Raw genomic sequence first — 15,308 nt, 5'->3', positions numbered from 1 at the left:
AAAACTAAACTAAACTACCAACCAAACACAACCAACAGAAACGGGGCCTAAATATTCGTTGCTACTTTTCTTTTCACAATTGACCCAGATGAGTTTATCTTTTGAAAATTCTGCATGATCATGTGCTTGTATAGATTTGATTTTAGTATTCAAATTGCCACAAAAAAAACAAAAAAAAAACATAGGATGAAGAAAGAAAGGTCGTTGGCAACCAGCAGAAAAGTAATGGAACAATAAATTATTGACATAAAAAACTTGTAATTAGTCTCACATTGACCATGAGATTTGCATGGCCAATTGGATTAGATTAACACATAATTAAACTGAGAAGTGCTAGCCGTACCGACCCATTCCATACCGAAACCGTACCGATGGCCGCTCCGGGCCATCTTTGGCCACCGGACGGCCGATCCGAGCCGTCCAAAAGTTCTTAAAAAAAAAACCGAGGGGCCCACGCGAGAATAAACGGCATCCGATCTGTGTAGGGTGGTTAGATCGAGTACCCTATTTTTCCGGTATACATATATACACGAGTATACACGAAAAATAGGGTACTCAATCTAACCACTCTACACACATTGGATGCCATTTATTCTTGCTTGGGGCCCCTCGGTTTTTTTTTATAGAATTTTTGAACCGCTCGGATCAACCGTCCGGTGGCCGGAGACAGTCTGGAGCGGCCGTCGGTACGGTTTCGGTATGAAATGGATCGGTACGGCTAGGATTTCTGAATTAAACTCCATGTCTTCATTTTCCCAGCTGTAAGCGGGACCTCCTCTTTCTCTCACCTCTCATCACACCTCCGTACGTAGATATAAAACCATCTCTTCTCTCTAGATTTTTTTTTTTTTTGAAGGCGAAGAAAATTCTTATAAATCATAAAGATTAAAAGATGAAATTAGTACGATAGAAGAAACAGTGAACACCAAGATTTTTTTTTTACAACTACCGAAAAGTTAAGCTCCGTCAAAGAAAGCGTCACTGAAAACGGAAGTGGAAGCGGGAGCAGAAGCGGGGAAGTAATGCAATTAGTAGTATACTAATGACATAAATGAGTGTTATTGACCATCAACGCGTTTGTTAGTTAAATCCAATCCCTTCATATTCCCAGCAGCTGTACATCTTCTAGCTACTAATATTAAATCTAATTCATTAGTTGATTATAGTTAATTACATTGATCTAGTTTTATTGCCGCTCACATTAAACAAAAGAACACATAAATATCAGACCACCTCACAGTACAATCATGGCCGTTTATTTGTCGCGATGAAGAGCTGATTAATTAAAAATAAAACAATATGAGCCCAGAAGATTTTCAAAAACATTCCTCAAAACTCAAACCGAACAGCCACAGGGTCGCACATATATGATATATTAGACCACCTCACACAATATATCATGGTCGTTTAGTTGTCATGTAGACGAGATGATTGATTAAATAAAAAAATACGAGCCCGGAAGATTTTCAAAAACTTTCTTCAAAATCCAAACCAAACAAGAATCCTGTTCGATTAGGATTTTGAAGAAGGTTTGTGAGAGTAATTAATAACGGGAGGCTGGAGCGAACCTAATCCCTAAGCGGTGGATGTGAAGTTGAAATTGGCACAATTTGTTTGGCTATACAGTAGAGATGAGCTGAACCCAAACGAACAGGATCTCACATATATGATACTATCAGACCACCTCACATAATCATGGTCGTTTATTTGTCGTGTAGAATAACTGATTAATTAAATAAAATAATACGAGTTCACAAGATTTTCAAAAACTTCCTCAAAATTCAAACCAATTGAACAGGGTCGATTGACGTTTTTGAGAGTAATGACGGGAGTGGCCTTGAGTCCCTAAGCAGTGGATGTGAAGTTGAAATTGGCACAAGTTGTTTGGAAATACAGTAGAGATGAGCGGAACCCAAGCCTTGATGCACCAATATCAAACTGCAGCAAATTATCCTCAATCTGATACCCGCCGATCACAATTGAAGTCCTGGAATTCGAACCTCCGTCCACAAACCCTAGACACAAGACCTCGTCGCTAACCTGCACCATCGAATTCTCCCCGACGATGCTCCAATACACAGTCTCATTCTGCATCACCAGATCAATTGCCGGCACACCGGGCCCCAACCGGGTGCTGGTAAGGTTGGTCGAGTTGAAGCACAAGCCGAAAGGTGCCACCGCCGCCACTGTGGGCACCTCGGAGAGCTGGTTCCTGTAGAACCTTGGTACGGCATTGTAAATCAAAGTTTGTAAGACGGTGTAGGGAGTCACAGTGCTGACTTTGGTTCTGCCGCTCCCTTCGTTGTCTATGGATAATAAGGACGCGTTGATGTTGGGTACATTGATCTTGTTGATTTTGATTGATTTGACTCTGATGTAGTAGTCGGAGGCGGCAGTGACGTTGGGGTTGAGGAGGAGAGGGGTGTAAATTAGGGAAACCGAAACGTTTCCACTTGGAAGCAATTCGTAGGGACCGGGGCCGAAGAATGTGACCCCAGTTCCACGGGTTGAAGAGGTAAGACAAATGACGAATATGTTTTGGAAGCTGAAATAATGAGAGAATTGGGAATGGAGGGAGATTTTCGACCTTCCAAGCCCTGCCATGCCCTTTGCACCACTTGGAAGACCTGTGTAATCGTTCATGAACATAGATGTCCAGGTGATGTGGGACACAATCTAACAATAGATAAACTAAATAAATTACGAGAATTAAGACATATATGATTAATGAAAGATGAAATAGATCAGGAAAATAGTTTACAAATTTAATGCAAAATCAGCTAGAGACATGATAAATTAATTGCTCGTTCATTTGTATTTGAATATCTAAAAGTGACGGTGCGGCCGGCCGATAAAACTCATTCATTTCTAAATTAAAGCAACTCAATGATACGTATATGATTTAGATTTAAACTAAAAATGTGTCTACTTTTATTTTAGCTTAAAATATGTCTTTAAGAAAATGATGTCTACTTATAGCTTAAAATAAGTCTTTCAAAAAAATGATAAATCACACCCATTATCGACATAAAATGAGAAATTATCATTGTTAATGACAATAAAGGGCACAATTAAGATAAAATATATATTTTATTATTTTAGATCATAATTCTTTCAAAGACGAATTTGAAAACGGAGGATTAATTCATTCACTAATGCATTTGATCATAATTTTTTTTTATTTTTTAAATCATATGTTTGTCAAAACGAACGATTAATTTATAAAACTTCACATGAATCTCATAAATCGCTTACCGTTATGGGCTTTCTTTGGCAATTTTTTTTTTTAATCTTATTGTTCCCTATTCTTGACATCTTGATAACGGTCTTCTCCGGTTTTTTTTTTTTCCGGGCCTTGTCTAGCATAAGATTGTTATGGGTTTGGATGCCAACATAGTTGGAATTCTTTTTTTATGATTGTGATGTATTTTTGCTCTGCTAACAATAGAGACAATTCGCAGAGAACCACGCAGAGATAAACGCGTTTGGCCCCATTTCGGGTCCCAAAAAATCTAGAAAAATATCCATAAATTTTTGAATATTATTTTATGGGGCCTTGTAAAAAATGAGCTCCAGTGGATATCGGTAAGTATTATTTTTTGATTCGTAGGGGCGAAACTGCTCAGTTCGCTCTTACGAATCAAAAAGTAATACTTACCGATATCCACTGGAGCTGATTTTTTACAAGGCCCCATAAAATAATATTCAAAAATTTATGGATATTTTTCTAGATTTTTTTGGGACCCGAAATGGGGCCAAACGCGTTTGTCTCTGCGTGGTTCTCTGCGAATTGTCTCTGCTCATAGTTTTTTTGATTTTTGCTTGGTCTTCTTTATCTTTGTAATAATTTCAAAAATTAATAAAATTATCTTTTGCCTTTAAAAAAAATAGATAAAATAACTAAAAATACATTAGTGAAACTTCACCCAAAGGGAAATTTAATCTACCTTCCAAGAGAGAGGTGGAGCCACAAATAAAGAGGAAGTGAGGCACAGAAACAAGTATCCCGGGATTCGCCCCGTCGGTAGACTGAACGGACACGGCGTCGGAGCCAAGGTCGCCGATGTTGTAGGCATTCGTGACGGTGTTTTCAGCGAATAGCTCACACGTGTTGTTGCTGCACCCTGGCCTGGCGGCGCAGGAGAAGCACTTTCCGCAGATAACAGCTCCGGCGATGGAGCATTGGGCGGAGAGACACTGTGCAAGGCGGTAGGTGGTGGAGGAGTTCCTTGGTCACAGTCTACCCATAAGAATTCGGATACAAAAAAAAAGTCTAGCCATAAGAATTGGCCACCAAGGTCGAGAGTTAAGTTGAGTGGGACTAGAGGAGTCCTCTGGTTGAGTTGGGTAATGTATTGGAGGGTAGAAGGGTCTTTTTGAACTGGGAGGAGGAGGGCTGTGGGGGAAAAGGGCTGAGCTCGGGATGGTGAGAGGAGGAGGAGAGAGAAGTGGAACGAAGAAGCCATGTTAATTATGGGGATAAGCGTTCGATGAAATGATTGAGAGAGTCGATAATGTAAGATCATTGGCCATTTATAGAGTCATTTGTATTGTCACGTGCTACTCCAAGAGTATTGCATAATTGGCCCGCTTTATACCGTTATTTTCATTAGCCGTTTATAGTCATTTGTACCATGTAACAATGCCACGTGCGTGCTATTCCGAGAGTATTGAGTAATTGGCTCATTTTAACAGCTGTTTAGGCCATTGGCCGTCTGGAGAACCTAGTGCATGGTCAATAAGGTGATGGTTTTTGGGTTGACAAGTTAGCAAATCAAGAACCAGATGAGGTATTGATATCTGACTTTTGGATTTGGTGAGTTGTTTTTCTTCCAATATTATAACCGATTGCTTCAAAACATAAGATTGACACATGCTTAGTTTCGAAGGAAAAAACAATTTTTGGTTGAAGAAATGGAATATATATCTTGTCATTTCAGATAGTTGATTCCATCATTTTATTTTTGTTTAAGGGAGTGTAAAAAATGGGTGCACGAAATCGGACTCATCCTTTATTGTTTGTACATAATTAGAGGTTTGTATTTAAGTGTTTAGGCCATTAGCTGTCTGGAGAACGTAGTACAGATCAATAAATAACGTACGGTTTTTGGAGGGAGTAACAAATAAGCAAATCGTGAACTAGATGAGGTATGGAAGTCTGACTTTTGAGTACATCTCGTACTGCCCACACTATGTACAAGTTAAGAATGAAGTACAATTATATCATCAACTTTACAAACACACGCGCGCGCGCGCGCGCGCGCACACACACACATATATATATATATATATATATATATATATATATATATATAGGAATTTTCAAGTGATGGATCCCTTATTTTGTTAAAATGAGGGACTTTCATTTCCCGATCAAATTTTGAAAATTCGAACCGTTCAATGTGTGCAGAACGTAATTTCAAGGGTCTCCGCTAAAAATCAGCAAAAAAAAATGACCGGAAAGGACGTCATTTGTCAACCTGTGCATAAAATGGACAAATAATATATGAGTAGGTCAACTTGGGGAGGAACAGCAGTTCAAAAAGAAAAGCTTGTGGAGGATATTTGAGTATTTATGATATAGTAATTAATGATTTCAAAATTTAAATAAATTCATTTTATATATTCCATTCAAAATTCAAGTAATTTTACCTTGCCCTTTGAAAATTTTCCGATTTTTCTTTTTAACATAAGTTGTGAAAATTGGTCAAACTAACAAACACACAATGCACGAAGACCAATCAAAGAACGCGAGACGCATACATTTTATGTGGCCACTAAACTGGATAATTGAGTGTATTCACTACCCACATGCACTACGTAGAAGTGAAGAATGAAGTACAATTATATCGACTACGTATAAAATAGAACCCTCTCCGACCAATTATCCAACTTTCCCCTTTTTTTGGTCGAAATTTGACCCAACATTGCCATTTATTTGTAATGTAGAAAGTTGCTTCAAAAACTAGTACAGACCCGGAAAATCTCACAAAATTAAGTATCAACGTTACGAATACTTTTCTTCGAAAAATTTTCCGGGTCTGCACCATTTGAAAGTATTGAAACCCTCTAAGCATTGGATGTGAAGTTGAAGTTGGCACAAGTTGTCTCCCTGAACAGAAGAGATGAGCTGAACCCAAGCCTTGATGCACCAAGATCAAACTGCAGCAAATTATCCTCCAGCTGATACCCGCCGATCACAATCGAAGTCCTCGGGTTCACACCTCCGTCCACAAACGCCAAGCACAAAACCTCGACACTGACCTGCACCATCGAATTCGCCCCGAAAATCCTCCAATACACGGTCTCGTTCTGCAACACCAGATCGATTTCCGGCACACCAGGTCCCACCCGGGTGCTGCCGATGTTGGTCGAGTTAAAGCACAACCCGAAAGGCGCCACCGCGCGCACAGTGGGTATCCCGGATAGCTGGTTCTTAAAAAACTTTGTCACGGCGTTGTAAATTGAAGTTTGTAAAACCGTGTAGGGGGTCACGGTGCTGATTTTCGTTCCGCCGTTCCCTTCGCGGTCGATGGCTAACAAGGACGCGTCGATGTTGGGTACCGTTTTTAGGTTGATTTTGATCGATGTGACTCCGATGAAGTAGTCGGAGGAGGGTTCGGGTTTCGAGTAGGCGGCCGCGGTGCTGGTAGGGTTGAGAAGGAGAGGGGTGTAAATTAGGTTAGTGGAAGCGTCCGTATTTTGAAGGAAATGGTAGGGTCCGGGGCCGAAGAATACGACCCCGCTTGCACGGGTTGAACCCGTGAGACAAATGGCGAACGTTTTGTTGAAGCTGAAATGAGAAGAGAATTGGGAAGGGAGTGAGATTTCGGTCCTTCCTAGTCCTGCCATGCCCTTTACACCACTTGGAAGACCTGTGTGGTGATATTTAGAGTGAATAACTAGAATGGGTTATAACTAAACCAAACCAAATCAAATCAAATCAAACAGAACCGAATCGAACCTTAAGTCTCAATCAATAACTAGTATCGATTGATAGATATATATAAGTTAAATGAAATGCATGCATGAATCAAGAAATATATGATCAATGAAGATTAATATAGATTGGGGAAAACAATTAAGGATAGGCTTGATGAGCGAATGATAAATTGTCATTTCTTCTTTTATGACTCATGTCTAATCAAGGTTTTTTTTTTTATCATTGAATGTCTAAAGCAAGTTTACGAGCGAAAAATATTGTGTTACACTTCTCATCAAACTCTTAAATGGTCCTAACGGTCTGGAGGTCTCGTATCACTGTTACATCTCTGGTATGCCCCGATTGCATATTGTCACGTAGCATGATCGATGGTACATGAGATTGTATGACAAAGCAACTCGATTGTAGGAATATAGAGACAAAATAATGAATGAGAAATACAAGAACCAAATGCAAATGTTGGCCTAATTAATCTGGTATATATTCATAGGATGATAGACAACACTTCCCGAAAGTAAAATTTCTTAGGACTTATTTAAAGAATTCACCTTAAAAAGTTCAATATTTATACTTCTCTAAGATGTTGAATTTTAAAAGAGAGAATAAATAAATCTGTACGTCCGTGCAAAATATTTTATGGTTTTTCGCACTCTTTACGTTCTACTGTAATCCTTGTGTAGGATTTTTGGGTCCGTTGTTATTATGATCTTTCCTACCTTTCTCCATTTCACATTTCAATTCATTAATGAAAAATACCTCTTCACGACTTCACGTTCCAATTTATTTATTCTAGAAAAAAAAAAAAAAAGGTCTTTCTTTAAAATAACAAGGATATTTTTTCTCATGGATGAAGAAAATTTCATTCATGACAAAGATTAAAATAAAAAATGAAACCGAAAGATTGATGGGACCTTATAAATCTACCTTTCAAGAGGAACGTGGGGCCACAAACAAAGAGGAAATGAGGAACAGAAACAACCCTGCCGGGGTTCGTCCCGTCCGTGGACTGAATCGAAACGACGTTGGAGCCAAGCTCGCCGCTCGTGGCGGCGCTAATGACGGTGTTTTCGGGGAATAGCTCACCCCTATTTTTGCTACACCGTGCACGGCGGTAGGTGGTGGAGGAGTATCCATTTTCGCAGTCTACCCATAAGAACTGGCCACCAAGGTCTAGAGTTAAGTTTTCCGAGACTTGAGGAGTCCTCTGGTTGAGTTGGGTAGTGTATAGGAGGGTAGAAGGGTCTTTTTGAACAGGGAGGAGGAGGGCATGGGGGTGGAAAGAGTTTTTACTTTTAGCTTGGGAGGGTGAGAGAAACAGGAGAGAGAAGAAGATGAGAGAGAAGAAATGGAAGGAAGAAGCCATGTGAGGGATGAGTGGTTGATGAATGACTAAGAGATCAGTTGATAATTTGAAAGGCCATTGGCCCATTTTATAGGAGAAATTTTTCACTGCCGGGTGGTACCACGTGACCCATTTGGTATCCAAGCTGGCATCTCGGAACAGTCCAAAAGTATATTGAACGACTCAAATTAAAACACTTTTTCTCCTCTCATCCACACACTTTCTTTCCTCGCTCTTTTTTTTTCTCTCTTCAAATTCGAATTGTCCAAAACCGAAATAAACTGTCCGAATATACCAAACGGGCACCACATTGTGCCCACTCGCAATGTAAAATTTCTCATTATATAGCTGTCTTGGGAATGGTAAGGAACGCTTGTCCCAGATCCATGGCCTGCGGTATGGGGAAGCTAGTAGAGGTCAACGGGGGGGGGGGCATTTTTAGAGGGACAACTCAGCAAACCGAAGAACTGTGGGAAGCTTCATTTGAGGTCTGACTTTGAATTTGGTGAGTTGTTTTTGTTCTATTATTATATACTACTACAGTAGTATTTGCTATGTGCTTAATTTCAAAATAAACAATTATTTGGTTGAAGAAATCGAAAGATCGTGTTTAGATTAGAACTCCACTCCATTAAATTTTTTTAGTTTTTTTTTTAATTAAGAGAGAGTACACTTGTCCAATTAATTAGAAGATGCATCAATTCTATGTGTAGCAAATCATTTCATTGAGCACCAATTTTTTTCCTCCCAAGAACAATTCTTTTTTTTTTCTATCCATGCGAAACACTCACTCGCAATTACATAAAAAGACTCATTCCACTCTAATTTTATGTAGACTCACTTGCTAAGATTATTAAAAATAAAATTACATTCGATAAAAATGGGATAGAAGAAATGTGTATTTTATCAATGCCACCACAAAAAAAAAATTACAGCTTTTTGGAACTTACATCAATATATACTTAGGTATAAGGGTTCGTTTGGACGCGGGATTAGATTTGGAGGTATTATGTAAGAATGGGAGATTGGATAGTAAGGGATATTATGTAAGAACGGTGGGCCTACATTGATGTGACGGGGGATTAAATAATACTTGGTTTTGATGAAGAAAAAAATGAGGGGATAAGGTTGTTTTGTAGTTGAAATGGAAGAGAGTGTGGTATTATCAAGAGGTATTAGCGGGGATTCCACAATATTGGCTCAAACCCTAGCCATATGTAAGCCTCCCTCAGGAGGTATTAGGGGGGTTTATGGAGGAGGGTGTCTTAAGATATCCCCCAGTTATGGACTTTCCAAACTACGTCATATACACGGGCCCACGGATTAGGAGGGGATATCACAATCCCCCTTCACAGTGCAGCATCCAAACATGCCATAATAGCGAAAACCTGACATATCAAGTACTCCCTCCGTCCCTTTTTTTGTGTCCAGTATTCCATTTTGGGCTGTCCCTTAATAAGTGTCCATTTTTTAAAGTTAGGAGGGTAAAAGTTGGTGTATTATCTATTTTGTCCCTAAAAGTAGATTTTATTTTGAAAAGTTAGTGAGTAAAAATGTAATGATGATAGGTAAGTAGGAAAAGTAGAAGAAAAAGTTGATGTGAAAGGTGTAATGATGATGTCTTTTTAATAAGTTAAAGTTACGAAGCAGGACACTAAAAAATAGATGGAGGGAGTACTAGATATGATACGAGTATTATATTTTTCAATTTTGGTCCATATCTGTTTGCTTTTCTGGTTTTTCTCGTAGACTCTGTTACATGATTGATCTTGCGATACCTTAGCTTTAAAAAATCTAGCCGTTACGGTGAGGGCGTTAGCACGGACCCGGGGGCTCTGCTGCCCAGAGAGGCGCAGCAGCCCCTACCCCCAGTACCAATACGTCCCCGTTTTGATTGAAAAAAAATTCAAAACCTTCCGTTTGCAATCCTATGGAGCAGAAACGTGATTATGAGAGCTTTAAAGACAAAATTTAATTATGGCTCTTTAGACTAATATGATCAGAATAATAACATCTTTATACCGGTTCAAACGGAGTGAAAATTGAAATACTTAATTTTTTATCCATATATTTTAATATATAACCGTCTAAAAAAACTTAAGCGTTCAAAAGTCATAATTAATTGTTGTTTATAAGGCTCTCATAATCACATTTCTGCTCTACATGGTCCTAAATAAAGAGCATATACTTCATATAAGAGCCCTAGAGATAAAAATGAATTACGACGTTTTAGAATAATATGATCAGAAGAATAAGATCTTTACACCGATTCAAACGGAGTGAAAATTTTAACATTTAATTTTTTTGGACGGTTATATATTAAAAAATATGGTTAAAAAATTAAGTACTCCAATTTTCACTCCGTTTGAACCGGTACAAAGATATTATTATTCTGATTATATTATTCCAAAGAGCCATAATTAAATTTTATCTTTAAGGCTTTTATAATCACGTTTCTGCTCCATAGGATTGCAAACGGAAGGTGTTAGGATTTTTTTTTCACCAAAACGACGACGTTTATTGGTACTGGGTAGGGTAATGATACTGGGTAGGGGCTGCTGCGCCTCCTGCGCAGCAGAGCCCCCGGGTCCCGTTAGCACGCTTGTAAAACTTCTTACAATACTAATTTAGTACTCAAGCGATTTGGAATAGACAGTACTATAGTTTTTCTAGCGACAGAATGCAGATGGTCAGGAGATGACTTTAGTTATAAGGATTCGAAATGTTTGAATGGCTCAAATTACTTTGGTTGAAAGTAATTATATATAGTAATGCCTAATTATTAATTTGATAAGATCAAAACAAGATGGATTCCCTCCCCTCGATGCCCAGCTGTACCGCAGTGCCAATATTATACAGGGGGAGGATCAAGGTCAAGCAAACACAAATACATGACCCATTCAATTCTATGTTGGATTGCACAATATTGAATTAGGTCAGAGATTATTCAGTATCCCGGGAATCCGAAAATGTTGCCAAGCTGTTCCTGCCAAGTACCTTATCGAGTGGGTGCAAGGCGCATTTAGATCGTCAAAAAGCGTTTTTAACGGTTCGGATTAAAAACAAACACTTTCAGGTTCCCTGAAAGTGTTTGTTTTTTTAATATATGGATTATTGATTGCTGACTTGGATGGTCCGGATATACTCAACAGCTTCCCCGGATATAGAATTAGGGGTGTGTGTCGAGAGGTGCGACACCTCTAGAGTTTTATAAAATTTCAATTATCCTCTATTGCGCTTGCCCAAGTTTATAAATTTTCGGAGAATGATACCCCCGAACCGCCCACCGCACGCACGCCGGGCCCACTCCGGCCATCGGACGGCCAATCCGATCCGTCCAAAAATTCTAAAAAAAAACTGAGTGGGTCCTCGCGAAAACCAATGGCATCCGACATGTGTAAGTGCTCGAACCAATCTTCCATCTTTTAACGGCTCGGATCTCTGATTTTTGGAAGTTCGGATCGAGCACCTACACACGTCGGATGCTGTTGATTCTCAAATAGGCCCACTCGTTTTTTTTTTTTTAGAATTTTTAGACGGCTCGGATCGGCCGTCCGGTGGCCGAAGTGGGCCCGGCGTGCGTGCGATGGACGGTTCGGTGGGGGAACCGCGGTGGGGGTATCATTCTCCTAAATTTTCATTAGTTCCCTAAACTCGTCTTTCAAAATCTAATATTTAAACTCCCCTTACCCCTAGGATGATAGTACTTATCTTTTTGAATTGGCAAAGAAAAAAAAATAGATATGCTCGATAACGGGTACACCGAGGATTGAGGAGGGAAAAAAGTTTACAGGATCAGTATCTGTGCACAACTCAAAGAAAGAAAAAGACCAAGACCTCCAGCCAAGGGGGTAGGATCCTCTATGCCTAAAGCTCATGTTCTTCTATGCCATTGGATTTAAAGTACATAAAAGATTACACAATCTAACAGCCGAAAAATTCCTCGACACAGAAGTTTTCGGGACGGAGGAGATTGGACCCGAGCCAAGGTTGGAGTTAAGGAGAACCAGAAAAGCATAAAAAATAGAAAGAGAACACAACATTAAATTCGGATAGTTCTGATAGCATCAAAACATCTCTTGAGCTTGCCTGCCCAGTAAATATTGAGCTTAATTGCCTGATCACAAATTTTATCGAGTAATTTTTCAGTGCCGGGTGGGTAACACGTTGTGTCCGCTCAGCACATCCGAGCAGTTTGATGCGATTTTGGACGGCTCAGATTTGGAAAGAGAAAAATGAGAGAAAAAGAGGAGTGAGAGAAAAGAGAAAGTTTTAATCCGAGACATCCAAAAGTGCATCAGACAACTCGAGAGTGCCGAGCGGACACCACGCGGGATATACCCGCTCGCTCGGCACTAAAAAATACTCAATATTATCATCGGTCTTGCTATTGTCAGCCCACTGGACTGACGATAAACACACTAAAAAATAAGAAAAACACGTATTTCTGTGCACTTTTTACATCTTTAAATACACATTCACACACCTACTATCGTCAGCCCATTGGACTGATTTTAGAATTTTCCTATTATCATATCACGGGGAAAACTGTACAAACATGAGTTAAAGAGGAACTTGGTCTGATTCACAATCAAAGTGACTCTCTAGGCATGGAATGCAAAAAGTCAGAACAACTAGATTCCCTCACCAACAATGAGGAACTAAATCCAAACATGGAAGCACCCAAATCAAACTCCAAAAGATGATCCTCCAACTGGTAGCCACCCATCACAATCGAAGCCTGATCTGGACTCGAACCCCCATCCACAAACCCCAAGCACATAACTCCCTCACTCACCTCCACCATCGAGTTCCTCCCATGTATCCTCCACCTCACCATCTCGCTCTGCATCACGAGATCGACCGCCGGCACCGCGGGCCCCACACGGGTTTCATCAACCCCATCGGAGGAGCTGAAGCAGACCCCGAACGGCGCGACGGATGCAACTCTAGTCATGTTCGTCGCAGCCGCGGCCGTAACATAAGCTTTTGTGAATGTCTCGTAGATTGTGGTCTCCATAGTGGTGTAAGGGACAATTGTGCTCAATTTAGTCCCTCCTTTTCCCTCATGGTCCATGGACAATTTTGAGGTGTTGAGTGACAATCTCTTGCCATTTATCTTGATGGACTTCACGTTGATGTAATAGTCCTCTAATGTGCCCTCTTGGTTGGAAATAAGGGGCGTGTACGTTAGCGAATTCGACGCATCGGATCGAAGAAGCGGGACCCCTTTGCCGGAGACAATAAAACCGTCGTTAGACGAGAGGCAGGCGGCGAATTTCCGGTGGATGCTGCCGAAACTAGTGGCAATTTGTGATGGTAGTGAAATTCTGCCCCTCCCGAGGCCTAACATCCCTTTGGTACCACTCGCTAGTCCATTCACTAGCAATGGGGGTGCACACGAAAATAAAAACCGATCAACGGTGGCGATCCGAACCGATCGCTCAACGCGTTCGACGGTCAGGATGTCTTCGGCTAGATCCCCACGTGCGGCCGCACGTGTTATGGTGTTCACTGTGTTGAGAGTACAACTTCTACCACTGCCACACCCAGTGGTGGCCTTTGCCCTCGAGCACTGGAGGGAGCCAGTGGGGATAGGGCGGTGGGATAATGACACGTGTCGCGAGGCACAATCGAGCCAGAGAAATGGACCGCTGAGATCAACTACGAGCTTGGTGGGAGCCATTGGAGTGCCCGTATAGAGATGGGTCAAGTACTGATGTGTTGATGGATCTTTGGTCAGTGGAAGGATCAGAGTATTTTGTGATGTGGGTTTATGAGCAAAAGAGGAAATGATGACAGAGAATATGAGGAGGAGTTGGAGAGAGGAAGCCATGGAAGTGAACTAGAAGGACTGAAGAGGAGAGAGAGAGAGAGAGAGAGAGAGAGAGCGAGAGCGAGAGAGACAGAGAGAGATGATCTGTTTGTGAATGAGACGCGGCGGCTGGGTAGGTTTTGACTGATCTAAAGTACTAGTAAAGTACAGGAAATTGAGGCTGTGGATAAGGACTTGGAAAGAATGACCATTGGCTGACTAGATTTGTTTGGAAATTAGATTTTGCACCCTTTGAGTATTATCCCACATTCACTTTGTGCTAAAAACTTCAACTCACATTTTTTTTTCCCCATGCGTCTCATATTCGAAAAAAAAGAGTTTTAGTCGTGAAGGCGGGGTTGATTATAATGAAGGGCATTTAAAGCAAAGGGCTTCTAGGTAAAGGATAATGAAGTTTATGGTTAGATGTATGCGATATGTACTTTGACGTATTGAATGCTAGTTTTTTTGTTCTTCGTTTTTTTTTTTTTTTGTAATGTTTATGATGAAAAAAAATTGTGGCTTAATTTTGTGGTGTTTTGGAATTCGCTTGGTGGAAAATTTTCTTTGAATTAGGGGTGAGCAAGGTCCGGATTGGTTCGATTTTGTAGTAAATCAAGAACTTAACCAATATTTACGGATTATGAATCTTGAGAACCAAACCAATCCATAAAATTCATAAAACCAAACAATCCAGACCTTTAAGATACGGATCGATTTCGGTTTTGAACCATGGTTTGATTGAAGTTAAAATATCAATTTTATACACGGTTTAAAGTACTCAAAATGGCATAGATAAATAAAATCAATACTTATAGGAGTATTTAAAATTTTATTGAAATCACAAAAACTCATCAAAATCAACCATCGCCAAAACTCGTGAACTAATAGAAATTTAGGGCAATTACTATTCGCAGCAAAGGAATGTAGCAGTGAAGTGGAGTACTAAATTAGGAAGTTAATTCACTATGGCATAGCCTATGTTTATTAGTGTATCTATATTAAACTAAAATATATATATAAATGTATATATACGGTCCGGATCGGTTTGGAACCGCAACCATTAGTGTAAATCCACAAATCAAACCATATAACTCGGTTTTGAATTTTTTAAAACCAAGACCAAACCACACTACCTAAAAACCAAACAAAATAATTCGGTTTGGATTGGTTTAGACTGGATTCACGGTTTAACGGATTATTTGCTC

The 15,308-nt window shown here is 40.0% G+C and overlaps 2 protein-coding genes and 1 pseudogene across 2 annotated transcripts; all 3 read right to left on the bottom strand.

The window, feature by feature from the left end:
• Positions 1–1,845: 1,845 nt before the first annotated feature.
• On the bottom strand, positions 1,846–4,466 carry LOC131309800 (probable aspartic proteinase GIP2; annotated as a pseudogene).
• A 1,298-nt stretch (positions 4,467–5,764) lies between these two features.
• LOC131309809 (probable aspartic proteinase GIP2) lies at positions 5,765–8,340 on the bottom strand. The gene is made up of 2 exons (XM_058336430.1): positions 7,868–8,340; positions 5,765–6,875 (listed from the first exon to the last, which is right to left on the bottom strand). The coding sequence occupies exons 1-2, from the start codon at positions 8,304–8,306 to the stop codon at positions 6,070–6,072; spliced, it is 1,245 nt and encodes a 414-aa protein (XP_058192413.1). The 5' UTR covers positions 8,307–8,340; the 3' UTR covers positions 5,765–6,069.
• Positions 8,341–12,851: 4,511 nt separating this feature from the next.
• Positions 12,852–14,219, bottom strand: LOC131309795 (probable aspartic proteinase GIP2). Its single transcript, XM_058336408.1, has one exon. The coding sequence runs from the start codon at positions 14,119–14,121 to the stop codon at positions 12,877–12,879; it is 1,245 nt and encodes a 414-aa protein (XP_058192391.1). The 5' UTR covers positions 14,122–14,219; the 3' UTR covers positions 12,852–12,876.
• Between the last annotated feature and the right edge of the window lie 1,089 nt (positions 14,220–15,308).

The sequence above is a fragment of the Rhododendron vialii genome, chromosome 2a (assembly GCF_030253575.1).
Source record: "Rhododendron vialii isolate Sample 1 chromosome 2a, ASM3025357v1".
Taxonomy (NCBI): Eukaryota; Viridiplantae; Streptophyta; class Magnoliopsida; order Ericales; family Ericaceae; genus Rhododendron; species Rhododendron vialii.
The sequence above is the reverse complement of the archived record's forward strand: the minus strand, read 5'-3'. Positions and strand labels throughout refer to the sequence as shown.